Source organism: Planococcus citri, chromosome 3, assembly GCF_950023065.1.
Source record: "Planococcus citri chromosome 3, ihPlaCitr1.1, whole genome shotgun sequence".
In the NCBI taxonomy this organism is placed as follows: domain Eukaryota; kingdom Metazoa; phylum Arthropoda; class Insecta; order Hemiptera; family Pseudococcidae; genus Planococcus; species Planococcus citri.
The window spans coordinates 80356203-80383964 of NC_088679.1; the positions used below are offsets into that span (position 1 = coordinate 80356203).

General features: G+C 38.0%; 3 protein-coding genes across 4 annotated transcripts; 2 read left to right on the top strand and 1 right to left on the bottom strand.

Annotated features, from left to right (window-relative positions):
- The first annotated feature begins 344 nt into the window (after window positions 1-344).
- Window positions 345-10056, top strand: LOC135839670 (GTP-binding protein GEM). The gene is made up of 6 exons (XM_065355802.1): window positions 345-1584; window positions 7038-7229; window positions 7606-7878; window positions 7982-8064; window positions 8729-8918; window positions 9243-10056. Exons 1-6 carry the CDS (start codon window positions 1197-1199, stop codon window positions 9515-9517), a joined length of 1401 nt encoding a protein of 466 aa, XP_065211874.1. The 5' UTR covers window positions 345-1196; the 3' UTR covers window positions 9518-10056.
- Window positions 10057-13770: 3714 nt separating this feature from the next.
- On the top strand, window positions 13771-19509 carry LOC135839677 (RNA-binding region-containing protein 3-like). 2 transcript variants are annotated; one of them, XM_065355810.1, is made up of 8 exons: window positions 13771-14113; window positions 14274-14393; window positions 14478-14679; window positions 14762-15157; window positions 15260-15476; window positions 15584-15737; window positions 18870-19053; window positions 19123-19509. In XM_065355810.1, exons 1-7 carry the CDS (start codon window positions 13971-13973, stop codon window positions 19030-19032), a joined length of 1395 nt encoding a protein of 464 aa, XP_065211882.1. In that variant the 5' UTR covers window positions 13771-13970; the 3' UTR covers window positions 19033-19053; window positions 19123-19509. The 2 variants fall into 2 exon arrangements, with proteins under 2 accessions (XP_065211882.1, XP_065211883.1); XM_065355811.1 differs by having other exon boundaries at window positions 19126-19509.
- Pdi (protein disulfide isomerase) lies at window positions 19377-26964 on the bottom strand. Its single transcript, XM_065355809.1, has 10 exons — window positions 26642-26964; window positions 26311-26508; window positions 26050-26183; window positions 25790-25927; window positions 24566-24796; window positions 24263-24463; window positions 20491-20661; window positions 20278-20406; window positions 20104-20196; window positions 19377-20013 (listed from the first exon to the last, which is right to left on the bottom strand). The coding sequence occupies exons 1-10, from the start codon at window positions 26796-26798 to the stop codon at window positions 19951-19953; spliced, it is 1515 nt and encodes a 504-aa protein (XP_065211881.1). The 5' UTR covers window positions 26799-26964; the 3' UTR covers window positions 19377-19950.
- Window positions 26965-27762: the final 798 nt, after the last annotated feature.

The following is a 27762-nucleotide window of genomic DNA, read 5'->3' on the forward strand; positions in this document are numbered from 1 at the left end:
AAATTTCGAAACTGACAAGTAAGCGTCCTTCGAAAATTTCATGTCAACGAAATTGTAGAGAATTTAATTCCACTTCAGATCACTGTCATCAGATTTTTGCTAGGACGTACGATTCGTCCGCCATATGCGGAAAACTTAAAGACTACAATTTTTCAAAAAATTTCCCTGTTGTGCAAATCTGGTACCTTGCAAATGGGCCACCCTGCATACGAGTGGCTGGCTAGAGCTAACGTATAAGCAACACTTTGATGTATCGAAAGTAGGTCAAGTACCATAGTAGTAGTACCGAGTTCGAGTACGGGTACCTATATTATAGCTAGGGTTAGTTGCGTTTGCTTAACGTAGTACACTGTACAGCAACAGGATGCTTACTCGTATAGGTATTTCATTTTGCTGGGATACATTTTGAGCTTGCATCTACCAATCCTAAGGAAAGATTTACATCATATAGGTAGGTAGGTGGGCAGTGGGTAAGTACCTACCTACGTAATGGTTCGTGTGCGTACTATGTACGAGGGTAGTAATGCCATTGATGAGTGGCTGTAGGTAGTAATAGGTATGTAGGGCTAATGCTAGGGCCAGGGCCAGGGGACGGTCGACGCGAAAATCTCCTGTTGCTTCGAATTTCAACTTCGAGTTACATACACGGGTGTATATTATATTGATTGTGCGCACGCAGCTTACGTTAGTAAACTAGACAAAAATAAACAACAAATGAATATTATATGTACGTATAGTAGCCTACTCGTACACGGTGCGATGCACGATATACGATGTACGATGTACGATGTACGAAGCAAAGCAAGTTGGACGAATACGAATAGCAATATAGCAGACAGTATACGAGCACTATGTAGTAGACTGTAGTGCGTTAGCACGTTAACGTTATGTAGGTATTAGTTGTAGTTTGACCGAGTACGAGTAGTGCTTTCGCTTCGCTTCGCCATCGCTTGGCTCGGCTCTGCTTGGCTTTGCCGGATCGCCAATAAACGCGCGGCGACACGATACGACGTTTAGCGTTTTCATTTTCGCATATATCTACTACACGTGTTAATACGCATCGTAACCTGTGTACTACTCGTATTGGCACTTAGCAGTACGTATATCGTGTGTATCGTATACCTATATCTACGTGTATAAATCGTGTGCGATAATATTGCGAATCGCGTAGTGCGGCGGTCAACTGCGGCTGCGGCATGACCGACGTCAACTTCGACGCCGACGCGGACACCGTCGTTGTCACCGAAGACGAATTAATAATTGCTACCAAAATTAAAGGTCGATCCGCGTCCGTTTGCTTCAGTTCCAGCGCAAGGAGTGATCGTATCGCCGAATGTGCATTTCCGACGACCAGTATCACGCCACCGCCAACGCCGCCAGCCGTCGGTGGCAGCAGCGTCAAGTATTTTCGTCGACCAGCTTCCAGATCTCAGAGTGCTCGTCTCACCGGAGGCAGCAAATCGCTTCGAAGACGTCCTCCTCAGTCGCAGACCGCCACCGCCGAAGATGGTCATCGTCGTCACCCGCACACGCATACGCATATGCGGGCAGGAGTTAGCGATCCTAAAATATACGGTCATACAGGTAGGTCTTGCTACTTCAAATAGGTACCTATATGTTCAAGTACTTACCTAGATAATAGTTATCGCCCCAGGCACGATGCCCAATGCCCAGTCCAATCACCAACCAGTATCACCTCGTCAACCAATCATTTACTTCTTCGAGGGTGCTGGGTGCTCCATGTTTCTGTAATTATGATGTATAGGTACCTAGTATAGGTACGGATTTATCAACAAAAATACAAGTAAACAAATACAAGTACAGGTACCTACACGTACGAGTGAACCGACAAGCAGTTGCTGGTGCTGGGACATCTTAGCATAGGTACCATCAGCGTGTAGGTACTTTTATACGTATATCCATAGCCGAATATGTAGGCTAGTTCTTCTCGTAGATATACACTGTACACTGTACACTACCAGTTTATGATGTATGGTCTATACTTACATAGCGAACATAACATATGCATTCGTAAACCATACATTATAAACAGTGAACGTACGAATGGGTCACGCTAAATAGATGGACGAATTGGCGAGTAGGGGTACGACTACATGTGTATTCAGTCTGCGATTCTGCGTACGATATGATGCTGATGCTGATGCCGCTTCGAATGAGGAATAAAAATAAAAATAGAAAGAAATGTAGCGCATCTGTTCGCGTGTCTGTGCTGTGTATTAGTTGCTAGCCGCATGCCGCATTTCGCATTCCTTTTTTCTATTCATTTCATAAATACTCGCGTACACTATACACTTGTAATCCTACGATTCGCATTTTAATCATTTCAAATGAGTCATCGCCTCCGCGACTCCGTATTCCAAATACCACCTAATTAAAGTGCAGCGTAACAGATTTACATTTAGAATTAGATTTACACATGCCTATCGCCCATTGCCTATTTACACGAGTGTTGGTCGATTAAATCAACTCCTTCGTCGCCGTCACCGTCATATGAGCGAAGGGGCCTCAATTTGGGCTCATCTGATAGGTATTATTGTTGGGTAATTGTTAAAATTGTTCGTTATTGCGGGTAGAGAATACAGGTACTACACTAGGTACATCAAAAATTTTAAAAAACTTGCCAAAGGGTACCATGCCGCAAATATTTTTCAGCACACTGTACCTTTCCCCCGAGTCATAAAATTTGCCCATTTCTAACAAAACACCTACCATTAATTTTTGAAAATTTGCCGAAATTTTGAATGCAGATCTCCCCCCTCCCCCTCTCCGTTTATATACAGATTTATCTCTAAGCGTGAATTGGCGATTGGTGATTGTGGTCCGAAATGATCCCAAAACCGGAACCGATTGAATCCGGATTCAAATTCAATCCCAAAACTGAAATCGTTATTTTTCTTGATCCCAAAACCGAAAAAAAAAATCCCAGAACCTATAGGTACCTATTCGTTTTGTACCCAAAACCATTCCGGAACTGAAACAAAATCGTTCCTGTTTCGAGATTTCAAATTTCTTATATTTTATCTTCATTCATCATCATCATCATCATCATCATTGAACTTTGACCTGGTGAGCTGTTCAGCCTGTCTGGGAAACTGTAGAAGAATTGCTCGCCGATGTATCATCAAGTCTTTTCTTCGGTCTTCCTCTGCTCCTCCTGCCAGTTGAAGTGTATTCTTTGTCAACGTGTTTTCGCCATTTCTTTCTGTATGCCTCGCACATTCCAGGTAGAGATCTTCAGCCTGTTTTGTTTCTTCCATAGTGTGGGCTTTTTTGCCTCCTGCCCAACAGGGTTCCCTGATTTTTCAGCCGGTTTCTTCTTATTTTTGTTTTCTCGAGAAATTGTTTTTTTTTCGCTTCTATGGGTTTCTAGCCCCAAGGAATGATAGCTTGTAGAGGGGGCTGCCCTCTGCGCCATCAAGCCGACTTTCCCAAAGTTCGGTTATAGCGCCAAATTCTCGCTTTTGTACAGGATTCATTGCAGTATTATTTATGACTCTTGAGTATCAGGGTTCACAAGCTTCGCTGCTCTTCCTGTTGCTGCTTCAGGGATATTTTCTGGTTGTTTTCTCCTCTCCCCTACTTCCTGAGATGGCTTGATGTTGTAGCCCATTCAGGTTGCAGCTTTGACACTGGGCACACGCCATCGCACCAAGTTGTTAGGTTTGGTCTTAACTCTTACCCTCTTCTTCAGCTTCCAGCCTGCTGAAGATGAGTTACTGGCCTCTGCCACGTGGACGCTCCAAATCTCTCTTAAGGTTTGTCTTCTCTACTGCAGGGACTGGCAGTTGTAGCGTAGATAGTACTTATTTAATTTAAATACCTACCAAAGGGGTTTTATTTTTGTTTTATTTTGATTTTAAAATTGAGGAGCCTGGTGACAAAGTTAGACAAACGCCACTGAGGGCGCATACGGAAAGGGACCTAACGACCAAAAAAAAAAAAAAAAAAAGTTCTCCGAAATTGTTGTAGGAACCGTTCCTACAACAATTTCGGAGAACTTTTTTTTTTTTTTTTTGGTCGTTAGGTCCCTTTCCGTATGCGCCCTCAGTGGCGTTTGTCTAACTTTGTCACCAAGCTCCTCAATTCAATGAAAAAATTCACAAATGGCATTCATTCAATCATTTGAGAAAAAAGCAAGCACACATACTTATTTTTAAATGTAAAAAAAGCACAAAAAAGCGTTAAAAAATAAGTATTTTCAGAAAATAAAATGAAAATATATGAGAAAATAAATGAACAATTACCTTTAGATAAATTGTTGTAGATTTGGACTGTTTCTTTAATGAAAAAAATTCTTGAGTAAGTACCTAATATTTGGAATTTTAGTTTCTTCTGCGAAAAAGAAAATCTTGAGTAATATTTGGAAATTTGGTCATTTCCACAGAAAAGAAATAATTTCTCTCAAATAAAATATTTGCACATGTGACCTGGTCTGACAAAAGGGACCATAATATGCAAGTTGAAAAAACTTTTTTTTACAGGAGAGGCAAAAATGTGAAAATAAAATAAGTCAACAACTCAACATTTTGAAGAATTGTTTTTTTTGCCATTTAAGGTTTTTATGACCTAATAATTTCTGGCATAGAAAGAAAGCAATGATTGAATTTGAGCACTTGCTTTTGAACTTCACATTATTGATTATACTGCAATGCTAAGTTAGTCAAACCCGGAATAAAATTGCTGTCTAGCATACCTGGTTTTGTAGTACCCTAGCATTGATAGCGAAATGTGAATAACGTATTTGAAATTTGCGTCTGCTGTCAGGGCTGTACCGAAGTGGTTCTTGGGGGGGGGGGCATAAAAATGCCAACGGTAACATTTTTTGCCTTGAAATTTCCAACTCATCTCATTGTACTCCTTATGATGTCTCTTTTTCAAAATGCCCAAAAAATCAAAGATGAAAAATCCGATTTGAAGCTCCTAGTTTCGGACCCAGTCACATATAAAAAAAAAGATCTGTAGGGGTATGTGTTGATCGCATCTGACAACGCGAGATGCCTTTGTGTTACATTTGACTCGACCTAATGGTATTCCAGGTATGAGGTATCTAAAAGCAGGTATGAGGTATCTAAAAGCGGTTCTTGCGAGTCTGACGCATTCACAACCACCATCTACATACTACAGTGATACATATACCCCACTTGACAATAGATTTGCCACTTTCAGCCAAAACGCCAGCTGGTTTTTGTAAATTTGCCATTTAAAAGGAGCGCAAAAATGACAGTAAATTTGCTGCAGATAAAACACCAGCTAGAAGCGGCTACTTTTATGACATTTAAACAGCCGCTCTTGACTGGCAAATAGCAACAATTTAAAAGTTGCCAGCTAGAATCAGCTACTTTTATAAAAACATGTCGCTTTTGAGCTGCGTTTTAAGCAGCACTAGCAGCAGTTTTTTATTTGCTGAAATGCAGATTCACTGATTACACTAGGCAACAATTTTTGACCTTTTTTTTGTGTTCGGGTTGAAAATGGGCTTAATCGATAGTTTAGACCCTAAAACAAAAAACAGAGAGGGGTTTTTCAATTTGAGTTGTTTTTGTAGTCAGGAGAGATGATCAAAGTTGCAAAAATGGCCATTTTTGCCCTGTTTCACAAGTTTGTGGAGACATCAGTTTTATGTTTCAAAAAAAACCAAGGTCATATTCGGATTCTACGCACTTTTTTAAGTAAACAATTTCACCGGATTTTTGATTTTCGAAGTTTCAAGTGCATACGGAAGATTTTTGTTTGTAACATATTTTAAAACTCGGAGCGCGCGACGCTGGCATTACTCCACCACGTAATCGTGGCTCAGAACTGTGTTCGCGCGGGTGAGGCTCTCGCTCCAAGTTTTAAAATACGTTACAAACAAAAATCTTCCATATGCGCTTGAAACTTCAAAAATCAAAAATCCGGAGAAATTGTTTACTTAAAAAAGTGCGTAGAATCCGAGTATGACCTTGGTTTTTTTTTTAAACATAATACTGATGTCTCCACAAACTCGTGAAATAGGGCAAAAACGGTCATTTTTGCAACTTTGATCATCTTTCCTGACTACAAAAACAACTCAAATTGAAAATCCCCACTCTGTTTTTTGTTTTAGGGTCTAAACTATCGATTAAGCCCATTTTCAACCCGAACACAAATATGCCGTTGCCTAGTGTTATAGGGCACATGCTCAACGTGTCTTCACAACTTTGTTTTTTAAATTAATTGATACTAGGAAGTGTGGTACCTACATGTATACCGCTTGAAAGCAGTGTTCTTTAGGTTGCTGTGATAGCTGAGTGGTGAGAGATATGGATTAACATGCAGGAGCTGTGGGTTCGATCCCCGCTTAAGTTAGAAATTTTTTGTGGTTTGGTAGAATTTTCAGCATTTTAAGTAAGTACATACTTGAACAGCCACTTTTGGTCGGCGTTTTTTTTTTACAGGCACTATCAATTTTGAGTTGGCTTTTTTACCGGCTTTTTCAGTGGCAAATCTATTATTGTCAAGTGGGACATTATGAAGTCACTCTTTTTGTATATGTATCACAATGTAATACCTTAGTGAAGAAACCTAGCTGGTATACTTAAACTGAACCTTTTTTCTTATACAGTTTTCTGTAATGTGATTGGTTTAACTATCTACATTACAAAACACCATTATCGAAAAGGGTTTCAGGCTAGCTTCTTCTTTATTGGTCAATAGAAATAAGGGTTTTTAACTTTTTGTATAAATATAAGCTGTATCCAGTTTAGAAACTTAACATCTCTCTTGTGAACTTGGCGTTCTCTCACCCTCTCTCACTTTTCTCTCTTCTCTCTCGCACCCATTCAACTACTCGCAGGCCTAGTGGTACCTGTGTAGTTGTACAGGCGCGTTGCCTTTATTCCTTCTCTCTCCGGACTTTGCTTACCTACACAGGGGCCTGCTGGTCCAGGTGTAGTTGCTGCTGAGTTCTCCTTTTCTCAGTTACATATCTGAACGGGCCACGTACCTATGTAAGTACTGTACTAAGTATGCTAATTTGGGTGATTTTTCATTTTCAGATTCAGAAACATGTTCGCCATCATCGCCAGGTACTTTATGGCGTGAAAGTTGCATTCGACGAGTAAACTCTCACAAACAACGCAAATCTGCCACATTTTTGGATATACCGAAAACTCAGTCATCCACAAGTGCCAGTCAAATAGCTGATGACAATTCTTATCGCCTCAGATCATTCAGCTTTACTACGAAAGGTAAGCACCTGAGTGGCAAGGCAACATGTAGTAGTGTAGTACCTATAACACTACCCTATGTCAGGGTGTGCAAAAATATATGGTGAACTTCAAAGGATTTTTAATTAAAAATATGGGTTGGCAACGTGAAACAGACGCATATAATTGGTGGAATGTTATCACCTCAGTATAACAATCATCATGTGCTATCATTATTATCACCATTCACTGTGATCAACCGAAACATTTGGCAGAAAACTTTTTTAGGGGTTCACGATATTTCTGGGCACCCTGTACAACCTAGTTGGGCTACCTAGTACCTACGCTTCTGTACCGGCACCATGTAGATCTGATGACAATGCGTTTACAACTATATGAGTAAAATGTAAATTTGCAGGTCTAGTCAATCGTGGCGACTCTTTCAGAAAAAGACATGGCCGTAGTAACAGTATTTTTCCCAACAACGAGCCGAGTTTGACAGCTAAGCACAAACACAAACAGCAGACCTCGAATGATCCATCGTCAGTGTCCCCAGAAGCAGTAGCCGCCGATTCCAGCAGTGTCCTTACTTACAACGTATCGGTGATGGGCGCCGCAGGAGTTGGAAAAACTTCGCTCGTTAGCCAATTCATGACGTCGGAGGGCATTAATCCGTACGACCGAGATAGAGGTGAGTAAACGTACATTCTATAGGTATTTGGACAGACCTATGTAATTACAACTGTCGTCGGTTGTTTGACGCGTTTTTAGTTTTTTCTTTTTGCATTTTGCAGACGAGCCATCTCTTCAAACCATTTCTATCATGCTGAATGGAGAAGAATCGGAATTGTGTTTTCACGAATGGAGACATTCCAAGGTAGGTAAAATACCCAGCCATTTCAAATATTGAGCGTTCAAAATTTTCATCAAAACACAATATTTTCAAGCTTCCGCAAAATTGCGTAAAAATTCCTATAAAAAAAAGTCCAATTTTTGCACAAGAAGGTTGTAGGTACACTTAAGAATTTAATATTCAGCATAATTTTTCACCCATTGGTAATTTCACTCTCAGCTAATCAAGTAATCACTTATCAAAACTATAAATGCGAATAACTCGAAAACTACTTTTTGGCACTTGACCCTTTGAATTCTACGGATATATTTCATGTTGCCAACCTATATTTTTAGGTAAAAAACTTTCTTTATGGTTCGCAATATTTTTGCGCACCCTGTATGTACCTAGAGGGTCATTCCATGTCAACTCAACCAAAAAAGTCATGTCTTTCGATTTCGCTCAAAATTTATTTTTACAATATATACCCAGCCAGTAAGTAAGAACCACGCAATTAGATTGGTCCCAGCCCCCTGAGGGGGCTGGGACTAAACTAATTGCGTGGTTCTTACTTACTGGGTGGGTATATATTGTAAAAAAAAATTGAGCGAAATCGAAAGACATAACTCAAAAACGTTGGTTGAGTTGACATGGAATGACCCTAGACCTACCTACCTGCGATATAATACTATGTGTGCATTTGTTGCAGATTGTTGAGAAAAAATACGCGGTGGCGGATGCTTTTCTGATTTTGTACTCGGTTGTGGATAAGTCGACGTTTCAGTATGCCGAGAGTGAATTGAGCAAATTGCACGATCTGAATGTTTTGCTCAACAAGCCAGCCATTCTGGTCGGCAATAAAATTGATTTAGCCAGAAGCAGAACAGTCTCCTCTCAGGGTGAGTTACGATTATATGTACTTTACGCATAAATCATATTTCTCAACTTCGTAGAACTAAGTTGTAATTCAAAAATACACGAATTTCAAAAAGTCAAAATGAATTTTATAATAAGTTTACGATTGAACTATTCCTCAAAATCAAAGAGATCAAATTAGAAATTCATAATAGAATTAATTCTCAGGAACTTAAATTCTGAGTACAGGCACCTTGAATTTTTGCAAATACTTGAAGAATACGCGCTTTTTTAGTTAGGATAGTTTTGTTTCGTTGCGAATTGCGGAAATGTTAGTCGATTGTTGATGACACAATTTGCCTTTTCAGATGGAAAGTGTTTAGCTTGCACATTCCGAGTCAAGTACGTGGAAATATCGGTCGGCATCAATCACAACGTTGACGAGCTACTCGTCGGAATACTGAATCAAATTCGTTTGAAAAAACAACACTGCGAGCAGCAGCAAAACGTCTCCAGCAATCATCGTTGGTACAAGAATCGAGCCGTTGTTCGCGCTAGCATGAAAGCTCGCCAGATGTTCACTTGGATATTCGGTCGGGAAGATTCCAAATTTAAAAATTGCGAAAATTTACACATACTGTGATTTGCCATTGCCAACGATCCGCCCCTGCCGCTAATTTCACTCTTTACTCCGTCCTTATTACAAAACCCTTATAAGTACCTATCAGCATCCGCGTCTGCGTTGAATGTAATTTTTGTAGCCGTTATCTACAAATGTCAGAACATATTAATGATAATGAATCATTAATGCCGCCACCAATCCACTATTCGACGCTCGACATTATTTATATTCGGTAAATACAGCGCGCGAGCTGTTAATTTTTGTGCTAAAAAGTATTTTTACAGGCTATATACTTATGTACGTACGTACCTACTCGTAGTCGTAGTCATTTATTTAAGTTGTTTTTTCTTAAATTAAAATTTTTTACCTAATTTTCTATCTGCTGCCTACCATCCTTTTCTACTACTCGAGTACCTACCTGTGCTCAAGTTTGTATAATTAATTAATTATTCGCATACCTATAAGAATTTTCAACTTTTTAAAAACAAACCAAGTAAAGTAAGTACTCGCACACGTAATGTACCTATGTATGTACCACAAATATATCATTTTTTCTTGTTGTTGCTGTTGTTGTGATGATTTACATATATGAATAATATTACCGTTGGCATTTTTTTAAAGGCCAAATTTTTGTTCAAAAGTGACGGCTAATGCGATGAAAAAAGAATAATAAGGTGGACTGATCGACTTGTCAGGTATACTATTAGTAGACAAATCACGGGTTACTTAATTTTATTATACATGTACAAGTGAACTAGAGGTTTTCATAAACTTCTAGCATAGCAAAGTCGAATGTTTTTAGAAATCAAGGCGCGAGGACGAACGCATTGTCTACAGTCGACCTGTGGAGAGTAGAATGCGATACGCTGATCGAAACGGAGTGTACAAGACTACAAATTTGACTCGCAATATCTCAGCATTTTATTCGCCCATGGAAAAATTACCTATAGCTACTTATGAATACTACCCAATTTGCAGCATATGAGTACTTGTACATACCAACGAATGAACACTCGTAAGTTGTTCAACGTAGGTGTTAATAAAATTGCCTAACGAGTTTGCCGTAAATACGAAGCGATGTTTTTCCTAGAAAATGAACTTATGAATTTTTGGAGTGAATCGAGTCGAAAGTTGGGCTAGGACCAGGAGGGTTTCTGTGGACTCACAAGGGAACCTCTTGAGGTGTCCGCCTCCGATTTGAACGGGACTGCGATTTTTGGAAAGAGCATGTTCGAAAACTAAAACCCCCAAATCCAAATTTTCAGCTGCCCAAGTTCATTTTTCGATTTTTGGCGAATTTTTGAAAATCCAAAATTGACTATTTTGGTGATTTATGCTTTTTTTTAAAAAGTACGTACTTGATCAGTAAAAATGTTCAAAATAAGTCCTAAAACTGATATTAACCTCCCAAATCCAAATGTCGCCATTTCCAGCCGTTCTGGAGCCTCCAGTGCGATTTTTCAATTTCTCCATAATTTTCAATTTGCTCCAGCAGGCGTGAATATGAAGTCGGGCAGCTAAAAATCGAGTTGTGTGTTATACTCGACCTGTTTAACGAATTTATTCACATTTGAGCCGATTCTGGAGCGGACTCCTCAAGATTGGTTTTTTGACCAGCTTTTTTTCAAAATAAAAATATTCAAAAATCAAAAATTTTCTCGCCGCGAATCGCAGTATTTTGTCATGAATTAAGCCCACGAGGGCGAATTTCGCCATTTCCAGCTATTCTGGGGACTCCAGCGCGATTTTTCAATTTCTCCAGAATTTTCAATTTGCTCCAGAAGGCGTGAATATGAAGTTGGGCAGCTAAAAATCGAGTTGTGTGTTATACTCGAACTGTTTAACGAATTTATTCACATTTGAGCCGATTCTGAAGGGGACACCTCAAGAGTGGGTTTTTGACCAGCTTCTTTCATAATAAAAATATCCAAAAATTAAAAGGAGGCCCAAGAAAGGCTGAAAATGGCAAAATTCGTTCTCGTGTGGTTAATTAATGGCAAAATACAGCAATTCGCACAAATTTCGAAAATTTTCTCACAAACGAGAAATTTTTGATTTTTTTATTTTGCAAAAAAGGTGGTCAAAAACCCACTCTTGAGGTGTCCGCTCCAGAATCGGCTCAAATGTGGATAAATTCGTTAAACAGTTCCAGTATAGCACACAACTCGATTTTTAGCTACCCAACTTTATATTTACGCCTTCTGGAGCAAATTGAAGATTCTGGAGAAATTGAAAAATCGCGCTGGAGCCTCCAGAATGGCTGGAAATGGCGAAATTTGGCCTCAGGGGGTTTCTTCTTGACGAAATACAGCAATTCGCGCAAATTTCGAAAATTCTTTCGCAAACGGGAGATTTTTGATTTTTGAATATTTTTATTTTGAAAAAAAGCTGGTCAAAAACCCACTCTTGAGGTGTCCGCTCCAGAATCGGCTCAAATGTGAATAAATTCGTTAAACAGTTCGAGTATAACACACAACTCGATTTTTAGGTGCCCAACTTCATATTAACGCCTTCTGGAGCAAATTGAAAATTCTGGAAAAATTGAAAAATCGCACTGGAGGCTCCAGAATAGCTGGAAATGGCGGAACTTGGCCTCAGGGGGTTTGTTGTGTTTAAAATACTGCAATTCGCGCAAATTTCGAAAATTCTCTCGCAAACGGGAAATTTTTGATTTTTGAATATTTTTATTTTGAAAAAAAGCTGGTCAAAAAACCACTCTTAAGGTGTCCGCTCCAGAATCGGCTCAAATGTGGATAAATTCGTTAAACTGGTCGAGTATAACACACAACTCGATTTTTAGCTGCCCAACTTCGTATTCACGCCTTCTGGAGCAAATTCAACATTCTGGAGAAATTGAAAAATCGCGGTGGAGCCTCCAGCTAATAGCTGGAAATGGCGAAATTGGGGGGGGGGGGGTTAATATCAGTTTTAGGACTTATTTTGAACATTTTTACTGATCAAGTACGTACTTTTTTTTTAAAAAGCATAAATCACCAAAATAGTCAATTTTGAATTTTCAAAAATTTGCCAAAAATCGATAAATGAACTTGGGCAGCTGAAAATTTGGATTTGGGGGTTTTGGCTCTGGCTCAGCTCCCCACAAATTTTAGCTCTGGCTCGCTCTTGGCTCTTTTTCTTTACATGTGCTCTTTGGCTCCTTGCTCGCTCCTCAATTCTTTCCGACTCCGCTCTTTGACTCTCAGCTTTCTCTTCCAATCCAATTTCTTGGCTCCCACTCCAGCTCCAGCTCTGGCTCTTAGTTCTTTAAATTAGAACTTAAAATTCGTGAAAAACGATGAAAAAAATGAAAATAATTATACTGCATTTATTTTCATTTTATATCTCAATGAGAAAAAAAAGTAGAAATTCTTCAGTTTCTTCACAAATGTGAGTTAAAAGTTGAATTTTTAAATAAAATTGTGCGCATTTTTTTACTGTTTTTTCTACTTTTAGGGAGCCAAAGAGCCTGAAAAATTTTGTGGGCTCCCACTCGGCTCTGGCTCTCTCCAGGTTGAAGACTCCTTATGATGATGGCTCTCTTGAGTAAAATAAGGAGCTCTTTTGCAAGAGAGCTCTTGATGTTTTTCTGCACTTTCATTTATTTGGCTCTTGGCTCTGGCTCTAGCTCCTCAAAAAATCCGGCTCTTTCAGACTCTAGCTCCGACTCGCTCCCGGTTCTTCCATCCCTGTAACTTACTAACCTTGATAATTTTTTGATTAAATGGTAATTCAAGGAGTTATTTTGTAATTTGTAAGGATAGGTAAGGAATTTGAATTTTGAAGTTTCATGAGAAAGAATGATGTTAAATTTATAGAGTTGTTTTTTGACACAGATTCTCCGTCGATATTTTTGAAAGCTCGCTTTTGATATAGCATAACTTATAGCAGATGAAGGAAGATCGCAAACTTTTTGATGAAGATTTGATTTTCAATCGATTGAGTTGAATAAAATTCATTTGATAATTATGAAATCGACTTCGATAAATCTCCTATTATTCATTAGTCATTACTCATTACTGTTTGCTATTCGATGATAACAGTGATAATACTTCGGACAAAATCTTCAAAGATGTTCAGAAAATGCAAAAAAAAATAATAATAATAATAAGTTTTGTTTTGTTTTGTTTTTTGTTTTTTGTTCAAATTAATGTTCAAAATCAAAAATAATTTTCGAACAAAAAAATTGAAAAAAACGGTGAAACTTAGCGCTGCTAGCGATTGATATGCGAACTTCACTATGTAAATAAAAACAAACACAAAAGCTTATCACATGGTCCTCGGTGTGATAACGCTATTTTCGTGCATATTTTTCAAATATTTTTCATATTATTTTGTAGATAGGTATGGGTACGCAAATTCAAGTATTCGACCAAAATATTTCCAAGCGGATATCTTAACTCAAGTTATACGTACTTTAGGATCATAGTATTGGATTGATAGTTTAGATTTCTACCCTGTTTTCGGTCAAGTTACGATGGTCTCAGATACGTTACTAATTCGGCATTTACCCGCATCTTTAACGTCGGAAGAAGTGAACGGATTTTTGAAGCATGTCGGAGCTATTCGAGTGCAAATTCGCGAATCGCAACTCCGTAAATACAAATGCGCTTTCGCCAAGTATGTGAATTGTGAACTAATTTCATTATCAATCGAATACACATACAATCGTGTAGGTCTACTGTACCTAAACGTATTCATATACGGTCATAATTATTCGTTTATGTACTGTACACGAACGTGTGCCAACTCGGCTAACAGCTACGTTTCATTATTTCAGATTCAAAAATGAACAAGTGGCTCGAGAAGTACTTTTACGGATACATCAGCGAGAAGTGCTCGATAGCAGACTGATAGTAGAATTCGCGGAAAACGATCATCTCGACCACTGTGAAAATGAGTACGATTACAGTTACGAGTAAACGCGCAGAGTTTCGAGCGATTTGACGGTTAACACGATACCATTTTCTTTTCTTGCCTGCAGGAAAAAGAAAAAAACTGACGAAGAGAATGAGAAAAGTAAAATGCGCGACACTTTTGTACGTAATTTGAATAATTGGACGGCGGGATTGAATCTAACGTTACCACCTCCGTATCACTTCAAGTATCGCTACCCGGCGCCGACTGCACCGACTATTCTCAATATCGCTAATATGTTGTCTTATAACGTGAAATTTTACACGCAAGTTAGTGTCACTCTATTTCGCGCCACCTTCTTCCGCATCCTGCCAAAAATTAATACGTTTACTCGTACGTTTGCAATTTCAGGTGGTACACTTGATGAATAAGATGAACTTGCCTTCGCCGTTCGAATCTACGTTCGTATTGAACGAGAACGACGTTTTCAATTCTTTCTTAAGCTACATTCTCGAAAACGTTGAAAAGGAAGAAAAAGACGAAACGAGAGCGCCACTAAGTGCGGACGAAGATTCGGAAAAAGAAAGCGAATTAGAAAGCGACGACGACGGCGACGAAAATACCGCCTGTTATTCGAGTACAGCGTTTCCTCGTAAAAGAGCGTCTTCGCTTCGGCTTATTAGCAAATCGGCGAAAACAGCCAGACTGCATAAGTCGACGATTACGGTCCCTTCGAAAAATAAAAACGTTCCGATTGAGCAAGTTTTCGAGAAATTTGAAGGGGATACGGGCGTTAAAAAAATTCGAGTACAGTTTACTAGCTTTTTCGCCCTACTACGTAACATAAATGATACGAATATCGCCGCTATAACCAACCTAACGCTACTGTTTTCTTCTCGGCTTCTACAGGTAAACATAAATACCAAAAACTCGGATATTTGTCGTGCCCAAGATACAAATCCAGTCGTCGATGAAAAAGACGAAGAAACCAAAGATAGCGATAACGGCGCTACGAATCTCGAACAGAATACCGAAAAGCAATCTGTTCGAGAGACAGATGCTACCGCCCAAGATGGAGGCACCATCACTGCCGAAGAATTAGCGTCTAACAAAATATCCGAAAGAGGTGAACTTTTAAATTCTACGTTTCCTTTTTACAAATACGATTACGTTTTTTCGACACTCCATGACCATGATGAATGATTGATAATTATGTTGTTTTCGTTGTATCAGATTGGCAGATGTTGCCGTTTTTCAAAAACTATCAACCTGGAATACCTTGCTGTAGATTGTACGTAAAAAATTTATCCAAACACGTGGTCGTGTCAGATTTGAATTATATTTTCGGTCGTTATTCGAAAGCGAATTCCAACGAGCTTCAATCGACGTAAGTAGTAACCTCTTCGCTATGCTCTTCGCATCGCATACTTTTACCATTACCTACGTTATAGTCCGGCATAGGAGTAATTGCACCCCCCCCCCCGCCGATCCTCTGGGACAACTTTTTTCTCAAAGGGGACATCCTAAGGAACATTTTAAAACAAACTTGCCTAAAAAAAGTTGGCCTTACTTACAAAATGGCGGCCATTTTGATTGACAGGTCAGCCAAAATCGCAGATTTTGCGTTTCAACATAGGACTTGCACGAAATTTTTCTAACTTTACAAAGGTAGATCGAAAGATCATGCAAAAACTCATCACCTGTCAAAATTTCAAGTGCTAAAGTGCGCTTTTCGATTTTTGGTGAATTTTTAAAAATCGAATTTGGGCCAAAAATGAGGGAATTTTACCAAATTGACCAAGAAAGCTCAAATTTGGGATATACCCTATTTTCGACATGCCGAATCGATTGAAAACTGTTTCAAACCGTTTTGAGCAGTTCTGGAGCCTCCAGCAGATTTTTGAAACTCGAAATTCCATCAAAATGGAGTTGTAAAGCTGAAATTTACTCTAAAAACTAATTTCAATACGCCACGAAGTACTGCAGATGAATTTCAAGTCGTTTTGGAGCTTCCAGCGACTTTTTGAAAATTCCTGAAGCCTCCAGCAGATTTTTGAAACTTTAAATTTTTACAAAATTTCATCAAGTGGGGATAGAAAGCTGAAATTTACTCTACACTCCAATTTTAACACCCTCTGAAGACGACTTCAGGTTGGTTCAAGTCATTTTAGATCCTCCAGCGACTTTTTTGAAAATTACTGGAGCCTCCAGTAGATTTTTGAAACTTGAAATTTCCTCAAAATTTCATCAAACTGAGGTGGAGAGTCGAAATTCATTCTTCAAACTAATTTCAATACGCTACAAAGTGGACTGCTGGTGGATTTCAAGTCATTTTGGAGCCTCCAGCGACTTTTTGAAAGGTTGTGTGGCGTTTTTTTTTGGAAAATTGAAATTTCCTATAAGTAGCTGGAAGCTTCAAAACCATATTTTGAAACCACCATGTAGTCTGCGAAGTAAATTTCAGCTTGCCAACTCCATTTGATAATTTAATGTTGGGGAAATTTCAAATTTCAAAAATCTATTGGAGGCTCCAGTAATTTTCAAAAGAGTCGCTGGAGGCTCTTAAATGACTAGAACCCGTCTGAAGTCGTCTTCAAAGGGTGTTAAAATTGGAGTGTAGAGTAAATTTCTGCTTTACAACTCCAATTTGATAGAATTTTGTGGGAATTTCGAGTTTCAAAAATCTGCTGGAGGCTCCAGAACTGCTCAAAACGGTTTGAAACCGTTTTAAATCGATTCGGCATGTCGAAAATAGGGTATATCCCAAATTTCAGCTTTCTTGGTCAATTTGGTAAAATTTTGATTTTTCCCTCATTTTTGGCCAAAATTCTCAAAATTTTACCAAATTGACCAAGAGAGCTGAAATTTGAGATATACCGTATTTTCGACATGCCAAATCGATTGGAAACGGTTTCAACCCGTTTTGAGCAGTTCTGGAGCCTCCAGCAGATTTTTAAAACTCGAAATTCCCACAAAATTCCATCAAATTGGACTTGTAAAGCTGAAATTTATTCTGAAAACTAATTTTAATGCGCTACGAAGTATTGCAGGTAAATTTCAAGTCGTTTTGGAGCCTCCAGCGACTTTTTTGAAAATTCCTGGAGCCTCCAGTAGATTTTTGAAACTAGAAATTTCCCCAAAATTTCAGCAAACTAAGATAGAGAGTCGAAATTTATTCTGCAAACTAATATTAACACACTCTGAAGACGACTTCAGGTGTGTTCAAGTCATTTTAGAGCCCCCAGCGACTTTTTTGGAAATTACTGGATCCTCCAGCCGGTTTTTAAAATTTTAAATTTTCACAAAATTTCATCAAAACTGAGATGGAAAGCTGAAATTTACTCTACTCTCCAATTTTAATACCCTCTGAAGACGACTTCAGGTGGGTTCAAGCCATTTTACAGCCTCCAGCGACTTTTTTGAAAATCACTGGAACCTCCAGTAGATTTTCGAAACTTGAAATTTCCCCAACATCAAGTTATAAAATGGAATTATGCAAGCTGAAATTTACTTCGCAGACTACATGGTGGTTTCAAATGGTTTTGAAGCTTCCAGCTACTTTTAGGAAATTTCAATTTTCCAAAAAAACGCCATGTAACCTTTCAACAAGTCGCTGGATGCTGCAAAACGACTTGAAATCCACCAGCAGTCAACTTTGTAGCGTATTGAAATTAGTTTGCAGAATGAATTTCGACTCTCCATCTCAGTTTGACGAAATTTTGGACAAATTTAAAGTTTCAAGAATCTGCTGGAGGCTCCAAAACGACTTGAAATTCACCTGCAGTACTTCGTAGCGTATTGAAATTAGTTTTTAGAATGAATTTCAGCTTTACAACTCCAATTTGATGGAATTTTGTGGGAATTTCGAGTTTCAAAATTCTGCTGGAGGCTCCAGAACTGCTCAAAACGGGTTGAAACCGGTTCCAATCGATTTGGCATGTCGAAAATAGAGTATATCCCAAATTTCAGCTTTCTTGGTCAATTAGGTAAAATTTTGTTTTTCCCTCATTTTTGGCCTAAAATGGATTTTCAAAAATTCACCAAAAATCGAAAAACGCACTTTAGCACTTGAAATTTTGACAGGTGATGAGTTTTTGCATGATCTTTCAATCAACCTTTATACAGTTTGAAAAATTTCGTGCAAGTCCTATGTTGAAACGCGAAATCTGCGATTTCGGCTGACCTGTCAATCAAAATGGCCGCCATTTTGTAAGTTTGGCCAACTTTTTTTCGGGCAAGTTTGCTTTAAAATGTTCCTTAGGATGTCCCCTTTAAGAAAAAAGTTGTCCCGGTTGATCGGCGGGGGGGGGGGTGCATTTACTCCTAGTGTCATATGCCGGTCTATATTCTTAAATGGCGGACCAGCATACTCCCACGAACATTACCGGATCATTCGTTTCATTCGCTATTGCTTACCGAGCGAACTCAAAATGATCGAAAATCGCTTCGTTTTTTTCACGTATGGCATTATTGACATATTATGCACAACTTGCGTTGATTTTCAATTAATCTGATTAAGGTTCAATATCCGTTTGATGCAAGAAGGTAGAATGAAAGGTCAAGCGTTTATTACTCTTCCGAATGTTGAGCTGGCAGAATTAGCGTTGAAGGAAACCAACGGTTACATTGTCAAGGGAAAACCAATGGTCATTCAGTTTGCGAAAAAAGCGGCCTCCCAGTAACTCAACTCTAAGTATTTCATGGTAAGTGCATGGATTTTAATTGGTATTAGTGTTGGTATTGTTACTACTAATTGTTTTCGTCAATGTCAGCAGTTATTATACAGTTGTGTTCGATTAATGAAGAAAGACTACGCGTAGAATGTTTTATTAGCATCGCTAGTACGAGTGTTGCAATTACATCGACTAGTTCTTTCAGGCAAAAACGCGCAAATTCGTATGGGAAATCGCGTTGCGTCATCGCTAGCGAGATTGCATCAAACAATTACCAAGATTGTAAGCAGCATAATATGTATTTGCGAATACCGCTGCCGGGAATTCTTAAAATTACAATCAGACGAGAGAAATTATCGATTAATTTGTATTTGTAAGAATTGGAAATAAAGAATGATAATAATAATTATAATAATAATCACTATAATGATGTCCGAGGAAAAGAAAAAAAAAAATAAAGAAAAAAAAAAGGAAACAAAATAGAAACTGATACAAGAATAACTGTTACAACTACAACATAGGTACTCACTTCGACAATCAAATTCTAGCCTAGTAAAAAAATAATAATTCCGCTGATTTATATAACTTAATTAAATTAGTAATTTTAGTTTACAAAAGTATAATACAATACAAATACATCCTCCGTGAGTGATCCGTACATAAACTATATAATAACTGGAAGGAAAAACATGATTCGAAAACATTTACAAAATTCATTTCAAAACAATCCACTCGACGCGAAGTTCTCCATCGTCGTCGGTAAAAAAAAAAAATAATCGCATTTCATTATTATCATTATTATATATAAATATTTTTTTCATTTTTCTTTTTTTTGGTACATAGGAAGAAAATGTAAAAAGGAGAAAAAGAGTACAACAAAATAACAAAATACGCACACATTCGATGATGACGATTAGATCACGACATTTATAACTCGTCTTTAAGCGCTTCTTTCGATTTATCTTCGTCTTCGTCTTCTTCGTCAGATACCTGGTGGAAAACGAAAAAAGCGTATTAGAAAAAAACAGTCAACAGTAGGCAAAGTTGAGATTAAAATCACGAATGTAATGCTACACGTACAGAAGGTTCTGGTTCTGCTCTTCCGTATTGGCCTCCAGATTCGACGAATTTGGTTAAACCTTCCAACGTTCTCTCTCCGTTATATTCGACCACCTAGTACACACACAATGATATGGGTTAGGTTTAAAAATAAGTAGGCGAGAAACGAGAGAATAAGGGAATCGAAAGGCTTACCTTCGATTTGTCCTTGGGATAGAACGTAATGGTTGGGAAACTTGAAATTTTGGTATTTTCTAATTCGTTGGCAGTAGCGTCGATTTTGGCGATAACGACGTCCGATTTTTCTTTGAAATTTTCACCCAGCTGTAACGCAATAATGATCCGCAAATTGATGAAATGTACCTTACTAGCGCTTACCTACAACCGAATAGGGAATCGTAGGCCTACCTGATCGTAAACTGGAGCCAACTGTTTACAGTGCCCACACCACGGAGCGTAGAATTCTACCAAAACATCTTTGGACGTGTCCATGACTACTTTTTCGAAATTACTAGCTACCAATACTTTGACTGGTTTAGCATCCCAGTCTTCGGGTAGTTCTTGAGACAGATAATGTTGCTGGAAAAGAGTCGAGTTGAAAAGCAGGTAAACACAAAAACTTACATACAGTATGACACAAAAATAGTGCTCGGTGGCTAGCTAGAGAAATGAATGAAGCGGCGTTGAGTAGGGAAAAATAAGGGCTTTCAAAAGCGACCTTGAAAATTGTAGGTCCATGCACAGGGTGTCCACAAAATGAAAAACCAGTTTGGTAAAAAATTAAAACTGGGTTTTACTGGCGCAATGCATTCTACACACTGAGGCGACAAAAACGTGATATGAATTTTTTGAAACCGGTTCATTAATTTGCAACCAATTGACTAAAAATACCCAAAAACTGTAGGAAGAGAAAAAAGCTTGAAACAAAAGTTGTAGAGCGTGAAAAATTACACAATTCGGACTAATCTCATTTTGAAACCGGTTCATTGGTTCACATTTAGCAACCAGTTTTTGGGAATTACCTAAAAGTTGGAGATAGGAATAAAACCTTGAAACAGAAGTTGTAGAGCGTGAAAAATTGAACCATTTTCGCTGATTGGATTTTGAAACCGGTTTAAAATTTGCAACCAGTTATCAAAAATTGCCCAAAAATTTGAGATCGAGAAAACAGCTTGAAACAAAAGTTGTGGGGCATGAAAAATAACACAATTGTGTTCAATCACATTCTGAAACCAGTACATTGGTTTGCGTTTAGCAACCAGTTTTCAACAATCACCTGAAATAAAAATTGAAGGTAGAGAAAAAATCTTGAAACAAAAGTTGTAGAGCGTGAAAAAATGAACCAGTTTTGCTGATTGGATTTTGAAACTGGTTCATAATTTGCAACCAGTTTTCAAAAATTGCCTAAAAATTTGAGATCGAGAAAAAAGCTTGAAACAAAAGTGTTGGGCATGAAAAATTACACAATTGTGTTCTATCACATTTTGAAACCGGTTCATTGGTTTGCATTTAGCAACCAGTTTTCAACAATCACCTAAAATTGAATATGGAGAAAAACCTTGAAACAAAACGTGCAGAGGGTGAAAAAGTGAACCAGTTTTGCTGATTGGATTTTGAAACCCGTTTATAATTTGCAACCAGTCATCAAAAATTCCCTAAAAATTCGAGATCAAGAAAAAAGCTTGAAACAAAAGTTGTGGGGCATAAAAAATTACACAATTGTGTTCAATCATATTTTGAAACCGGTTCATTGGATTGCATTTAGCAACTAGTTTTTAACAATCACCTAAAAATTGAATATGGAGAAAAACCTTAAAACAAAAGTTGTAGAGCGTGAAAAATTGAACCAGTTTTGCTGATTGAATTTTGAAACCGGTTCATAATTTGCAACCTGTTATCAAAAATTGCCTAAAAATTCGAGATCGAGAGAAAAGCTTGAAGAAAAGTTGTGAAGCATGAAAAATTACACAAATCTGTTAAATCACATTTTGAAACCAGTTCATTGGCTTGCATTCAGCAACCATTTTTTGATAATCGCCTAAAAATTGAAGATACAGAAAAAAGCTTGAAACAAAAGTTGTAGAGCGTGAAAAATCCAACCATTTTTGCTGATCAGATTTTGAGAATGGTTAATTAATTTGCAACCAGGTAACTTTTGGTGGCCTGCTGCTATTTAATGAACCGGTTTCAAAATATAATCAGCAAAAATGGTTCAATTTTTTACACTCTACAACATATGTTTCAAACTTTTCGCTGTAATCCCCAATTTTTAGGTGATTGTCAAAAAACATGGTTGATAAAATGCGAACTAATGAACCGGTTTCAAAATGTGATTACAAAGAATTGTGTTCTATTTTCACACTCTACAATTTTTAGGTAATTTTTGATAACTGGTTGCAAATAGATGAGCCGGTTTCAAAATTCAACTTTTGGTTCAAACTTTTTTCACTGAAAAATTGAACCATTTTTGCTGAGCAGATTTTGAGAATGGTTCAACTTGCAACCAGGTAACTTTTGGTGGCTTGCTGCGATTTAATAAACCGGTTTCAAAATCTAATCAGCAAAAATGGTTCAATTTTTCACGCTCTACATTTTTTGCCGAAGCTTTTTTCTCTCTCTTCAATTGTTGGGTGATTATCAAAAACTGGTTGCTGAATGCAAACCAATGAACCGGTTTCAAAATGTGATTGAACGGATGAACAAAATTGTGTTATTTCCCATGCCCCACAACTTTTGTTTCAAGCTTTTTTCTCGATCTCCAATTATTAGGTAATTTTTGATAACTGGTTGCAAATAGATGAGCCGGTTTCAAAATTCAACTTTTGGTTCTAACTTTTTTCACTGTCTACAATTTTTGGGTAAATTTTGATAATTGACTGCGGATTAATGAACAAGTTTCAAAATCTGATCAGCAAAAATGGTTCAATTTTTCACACTACAACTTATGATTCAAACTTTTTTCTCTATTCCCATTTTCTTGGCGATTGTGAAAAACTGGTTTCTAAATGCAAACTAATGAACCGGTTTCAAAATGTGATTTAACATAATTGTGTAATTTTTCATGCCTCACAACTTTTGTTTCAAGCTTTTTTCTCGTCCTCGAATTTTTAGGATATTTTTGATAACTGGTTGCAAATTATGAACCAGTTTCAAAATCCAATCAGCGAAAATGGTTCAATTTTTCACACTCTACAACTTATATGATTCAAACTTTTTTCTCTATTCCCATTTTCTAAGTGACTTTGAAAAACTGGTTGCTAAATGCAAACCAATGAACTGGTTTTAAAATGTGATTGAACACAATTGTGTAATTTTTATGCCCCACAACTTTTGTTTTAAGCTTTTTCCTCGAATTTTTAGGCAATTTTCGATAACTGGTTGCAAATTATGAACCGGTTTTAAAATCCAATCAGCGAAAATGGTTCAATTTTTCAAGCTCTACAACTTTTGTTTCAAGCTTTTTGTTCATCTCCCTTTTTCAGGTGATTGTCAAAAACTGGTTGCTAAATGCGGACCAATGAACCGGTTTCAAAATATGATTAGACAGAATTATGTAATTTTTCACGCTCTACAACTATCGTTTCAAGCTTTTCTCTTTTATCTACAATTTTTGGGTATTTTTTGTCAACTGGTTGCAAATTAATGAACCGGTTTCGAGCCAAAATCGTTTAATTTTTCACGCTCTACAACTTTTACTTCAAGTTTTTTTCTTCATCTTCAACTTTTAGGTGATTGCCAAAAACTGGTTGCTGAATGCGAACCAATGAACCGGTTTCAAAATGTGATTAGACCAAATTGTGTGATTTTTCACGCTCTATGACTTTAGTTTCAAGCTTCTTTCTCTATCAACAATTTTTGGGTATTTTTTGTCAACGGTTTGCAAATTAATGAACCGGTTTCAAAAAATTCATATCACGTTTCTGTCGCCTCTTAGTGTGTAGGATGCATTGCGCCAGTAAAAACCAGTTTTATTTTTTTACCAAACCGGTTTTTCATTTTGAGGACACCCTGTGCATGGACCTGAAATTTTCCAAGGTCGCTTTTGAAAGCACTTATTTTCCCCTACTCAACGCCGCTTCATTCATCTCTCTAGCTCTTTCCCCTAAGAAATAAAAGCCACCAGGCACTACTTTTGTGTCATACTGTATATGTATCATACTACGTATGTGTAGGTAGGTACCTTCAATTCTCCGCTGACGAAATCGCCGACAAATTTGCCTATATTTTCCGCACTCAGATCAGCAGATTGGGGTTTGTATTTGGCCATATCTTCTTCCAATCTGATGGCGCGCATCGAAGGTACTTCGTCTTTTTTCATTCCGAAGAATTCCAAAATGCGTACGTGATCTTCTTCGTCCGTATTAATGGTGACGAATAATACCTAAAATGAAAACGATTAAAGATATCAGTGAAAACGGCACCGTCGTACTACGTGGCTTAGGTACCATAGATAATAGGCACGCGTGCAACTACAGTTACTTACCTTTTCTCTGAAATTTTTCGCAACATTTTTAGCGTTATCTAAATGCGCGTCAAAATGACCTTCCTTCTTGGAAAGGAACAGAAGTAAATGACTTTTGATATCGCCTCCGAAAATTTTCGTAGCAGTTTCGTGATTGAATTCAACAACCAACGGTAACGACTGAATCGACACGAACGCTTTCAAAGCATCTTCCGAAACATCACCGTCGAAAGTAACTTCTCCTTCGTCGAACTGGAACAATAAGCAATAAATTCGTATTCACCAAACCATCGAATTACACGTGTAATATATTACGTACATTATGTAACGTATGCAGGAAATTGCCTAATGCACAATGCGCGTACTAGGCAGAGGGGGTTGTCGAATTCGTGCATTTTTCCCAGAAATTTATATCGATGGTCAAAAAAAAACTGGGAATATTTTTGTTCAATTATGTACCTCCCTACATCAAATAGTAAAATCATCATATTTTACATTTTCTCTTTATTTTATATTATTTTCGTCTGACAGCCGGTAACTCAAATCAAACCAGTTACAGATACAAACAAAGGTAGCATAGCCAGGGTGGTTCGACGCGACGAATCAATAATAACAGGCGAATTCATCGTCGGCGAAATGATGACGTAAGAGATTCTGGTTACACGTAGTACTGATCAATTCGCGAATATCCGCAACGGCGGGCGGGTGGGTGAGGGGATAACGATAAATTTTCAACGAAAATGAGGATGAAATCACATTCGTACAAGAGTGTAAATAAACAGTACACACGTATGTCGTATATCTGCTTGCATATACGCACACTTGTGTCATCAGTAGTGTGTAGTGGTAACAGTGTCGACACTTTAAATCATCTAGGTATAGGTATACGCATACGTTGAACTAGATTTTATGCTGTATCACGAAAAATTAAATGGCAAATCGTTTGATTTAGTCGCGCACACGAATGAACATTGAACATTAATCTCGGAATGGTGTACAGACGAGCTCGCAGCACCAATAGGCGCGAGTTAAAGGGAGGTAGACCCGGGTACTTTGGTGGGCGCTTTCGACCTTGAATCGTGAAAGAATCACTACGGTGTACGTGGTACATATAGTAAAAAATACAAATAGAGTCCGAGTATCGAGGCTAAATTCATGTGTAGGTATATCTTTCTACTTCGTCGGTGTCACCGATTCTCCCAAGTACTACCTGTTTGAAAATAGGCAATTTGCCGGCTGTCTTACCTTCTTGTACAGAACTACTTTGTCCTCAGACACGGAAGAATCAGCGAGTACTTTTTCATCGGTCACAATGGCGAACGGATGATCGTCGATCAAACCAGCAGTGGCCAAAAACTTCTCCGCAAGCTGACTAGATTGATCCTGTAATTGAAAAAACCGTGAATAAGAAACAGCTACTAGTATACTATACATATTAAGTTTCGTTACGACACGACAAGAGGCGAGGCGTGGCGAGGCGGATGCGGAAAAAAGTCTGAATTCACCTTGAAATATCCGACGATAGCGACGGTGTTGTTGCTCTTGAATAGTTGCAAATCTTCGACGGAAGTGATTTCCCTGGCAGGAGGGCCAGTTTTCTTTTTCAACCACGAAATAATGGTGTCTGCCTGGCGACCACCTGCAATCGAAATACAACACATAAATCAACCGACCGGTAATCGTATACGCTCGATTACACGTATGTACTATCGACGAGCGAAAGAGATTAAATGTGGTACAAAGGGCATCGTGGGCCTTTGACTGACCTCCGTATTCTAGTGGTTTTCCGTTCTTGAAGAATTTTAACGTGGGATAGCCACGAACGCCGAATTGTTCGGCGAGTTCGCCTTCCTCAGTCGCATCGACTTTGGCCAATTTGATAGACGATCCTTCTTTCTCCAGTTCTTGGGCTGCTTTGGCGTATTCGGGTGCCAACTGTTTGCAATGACCACACCATGGTGCATCTGCGGAAGATGAAAATTTAGTACAGTGAGAAAGGCGAAATCAACTCGCGTAGTTTATCTGATGCCTGTACGTCAGGCGTACGACGATATCGTGATTAGTTTTATATTAGAATGTTAGTCATATATTACTTACAGAATTCAACGAGAAGATACTGGATGCTATCGACTGCCTTCTGGAAATCGCTTTTTGATAACACAATCACACCGTCATCTTTTTGAAAATCGTCGGCTTTTATTCTCAGCACGCACAACGATATCAACAACAGACATTCGGTAATCCTTACTCTCATTTTGAAAAACACAACCCGAACTAAGGAAATTAATCAACATATAAAACTACCGGTACAAAGCGCATTCAATTCTACAGTAGCAAGTTGGTAACGTAACGTGAAATGAAGTGAAATTGATGATGTAAACAAATTTCGCGAATGGACGCTCCACTCGCATCTCGTGGTTTTTTTTCATTGGTTCCCTGATAGTTCGCGAGCCGAGCTCGTAGTCAAAATATCAAGGGAAACGAGGGAAATTTAGTGGGAAATTTTAAAAACACGATGGCCAACAATGCTTTCGAAACAACGCGTTGTCAACGCTTTCACAACAGTGTTGACTCGAGCGAAATCTCAAATTTACCGATCCGAGACAGTGAACTGAATCCACACTAATTACTAGAGACTAAGGATACTTTTCGGCATCGTGTGCTGTCGAGTGCTTTCGGCTACGCTCGTTTGACTTGTCTCCATGATATAGACAGTGTAGACCTGTAGAGGAAGACGAAAATCTAGCACTTTCAGAAACGTCAGTAACGACGTCGCCGCCTTATAGAGAGCGCTCGCGGCGAAATGCGCGTTACTCTCTCGCAACATTATAGGGAGTTTTATATGAAACACACATTGTACACGATCAATTTTTTCATTTTTTTATTCTAAAAAATTTTTTAGGACAATTTTTTTTTGAAATAAATGATTTTTAATGTTTTTTAAATTCCTTTTACATAAATATGAGCCATGAAATCGGAAAATTGAAACATCAGAGGTAATTATTTTTACAATATAGTAATAATAGAAATATATGCTCGTAAGAATAAATAATAATAAGTGTAAAATGATCGATCAAATTATTATTTTATATTTTTTTGATTTTTTTCATCGTAATAGAGAAATAAATAAATTCAGTTTCTCATTTCTTACCTTTTTTCCTAGTGATATTTCAGTACATGATTAAATAACAGGGATCTGTTGATAGGCTCGAACAAGA

What these genes read in the sequence shown, in the direction of transcription:
- LOC135839670 (XM_065355802.1), top strand. Translation starts at nt 1,197, where the DNA reads ATGACCGACGTCAACTTCGACGCCGACGCGGACACCGTCGTTGTCACC. An exon ending in TCCGTACGACCGAGATAGAG is followed by an intron (nt 7,879 to 7,981) that starts GTGAGTAAACGT and finishes TGCATTTTGCAG; the next exon opens with ACGAGCCATCTCTTCAAACC. An exon ending in ACGAATGGAGACATTCCAAG is followed by an intron (nt 8,065 to 8,728) that starts GTAGGTAAAATA and finishes CATTTGTTGCAG; the next exon opens with ATTGTTGAGAAAAAATACGC.
- Pdi (XM_065355809.1), bottom strand. Translation starts at nt 26,798, where the DNA reads ATGAGAGTAAGGATTACCGAATGTCTGTTGTTGATATCGTTGTGCGTG. An exon ending in AAGTAGTTCTGTACAAGAAG is followed by an intron (nt 24,797 to 25,789) that starts GTAAGACAGCCG and finishes TTATTGTTCCAG; the next exon opens with TTCGACGAAGGAGAAGTTAC. An exon ending in TCGTCAGCGGAGAATTGAAG is followed by an intron (nt 20,662 to 24,262) that starts GTACCTACCTAC and finishes ACTCTTTTCCAG; the next exon opens with CAACATTATCTGTCTCAAGA.
- LOC135839677 (XM_065355810.1), top strand. Translation starts at nt 13,971, where the DNA reads ATGGTCTCAGATACGTTACTAATTCGGCATTTACCCGCATCTTTAACG. An exon ending in CTCGACCACTGTGAAAATGA is followed by an intron (nt 14,394 to 14,477) that starts GTACGATTACAG and finishes TCTTGCCTGCAG; the next exon opens with GAAAAAGAAAAAAACTGACG. An exon ending in TCCAACGAGCTTCAATCGAC is followed by an intron (nt 15,738 to 18,869) that starts GTAAGTAGTAAC and finishes AATCTGATTAAG; the next exon opens with GTTCAATATCCGTTTGATGC.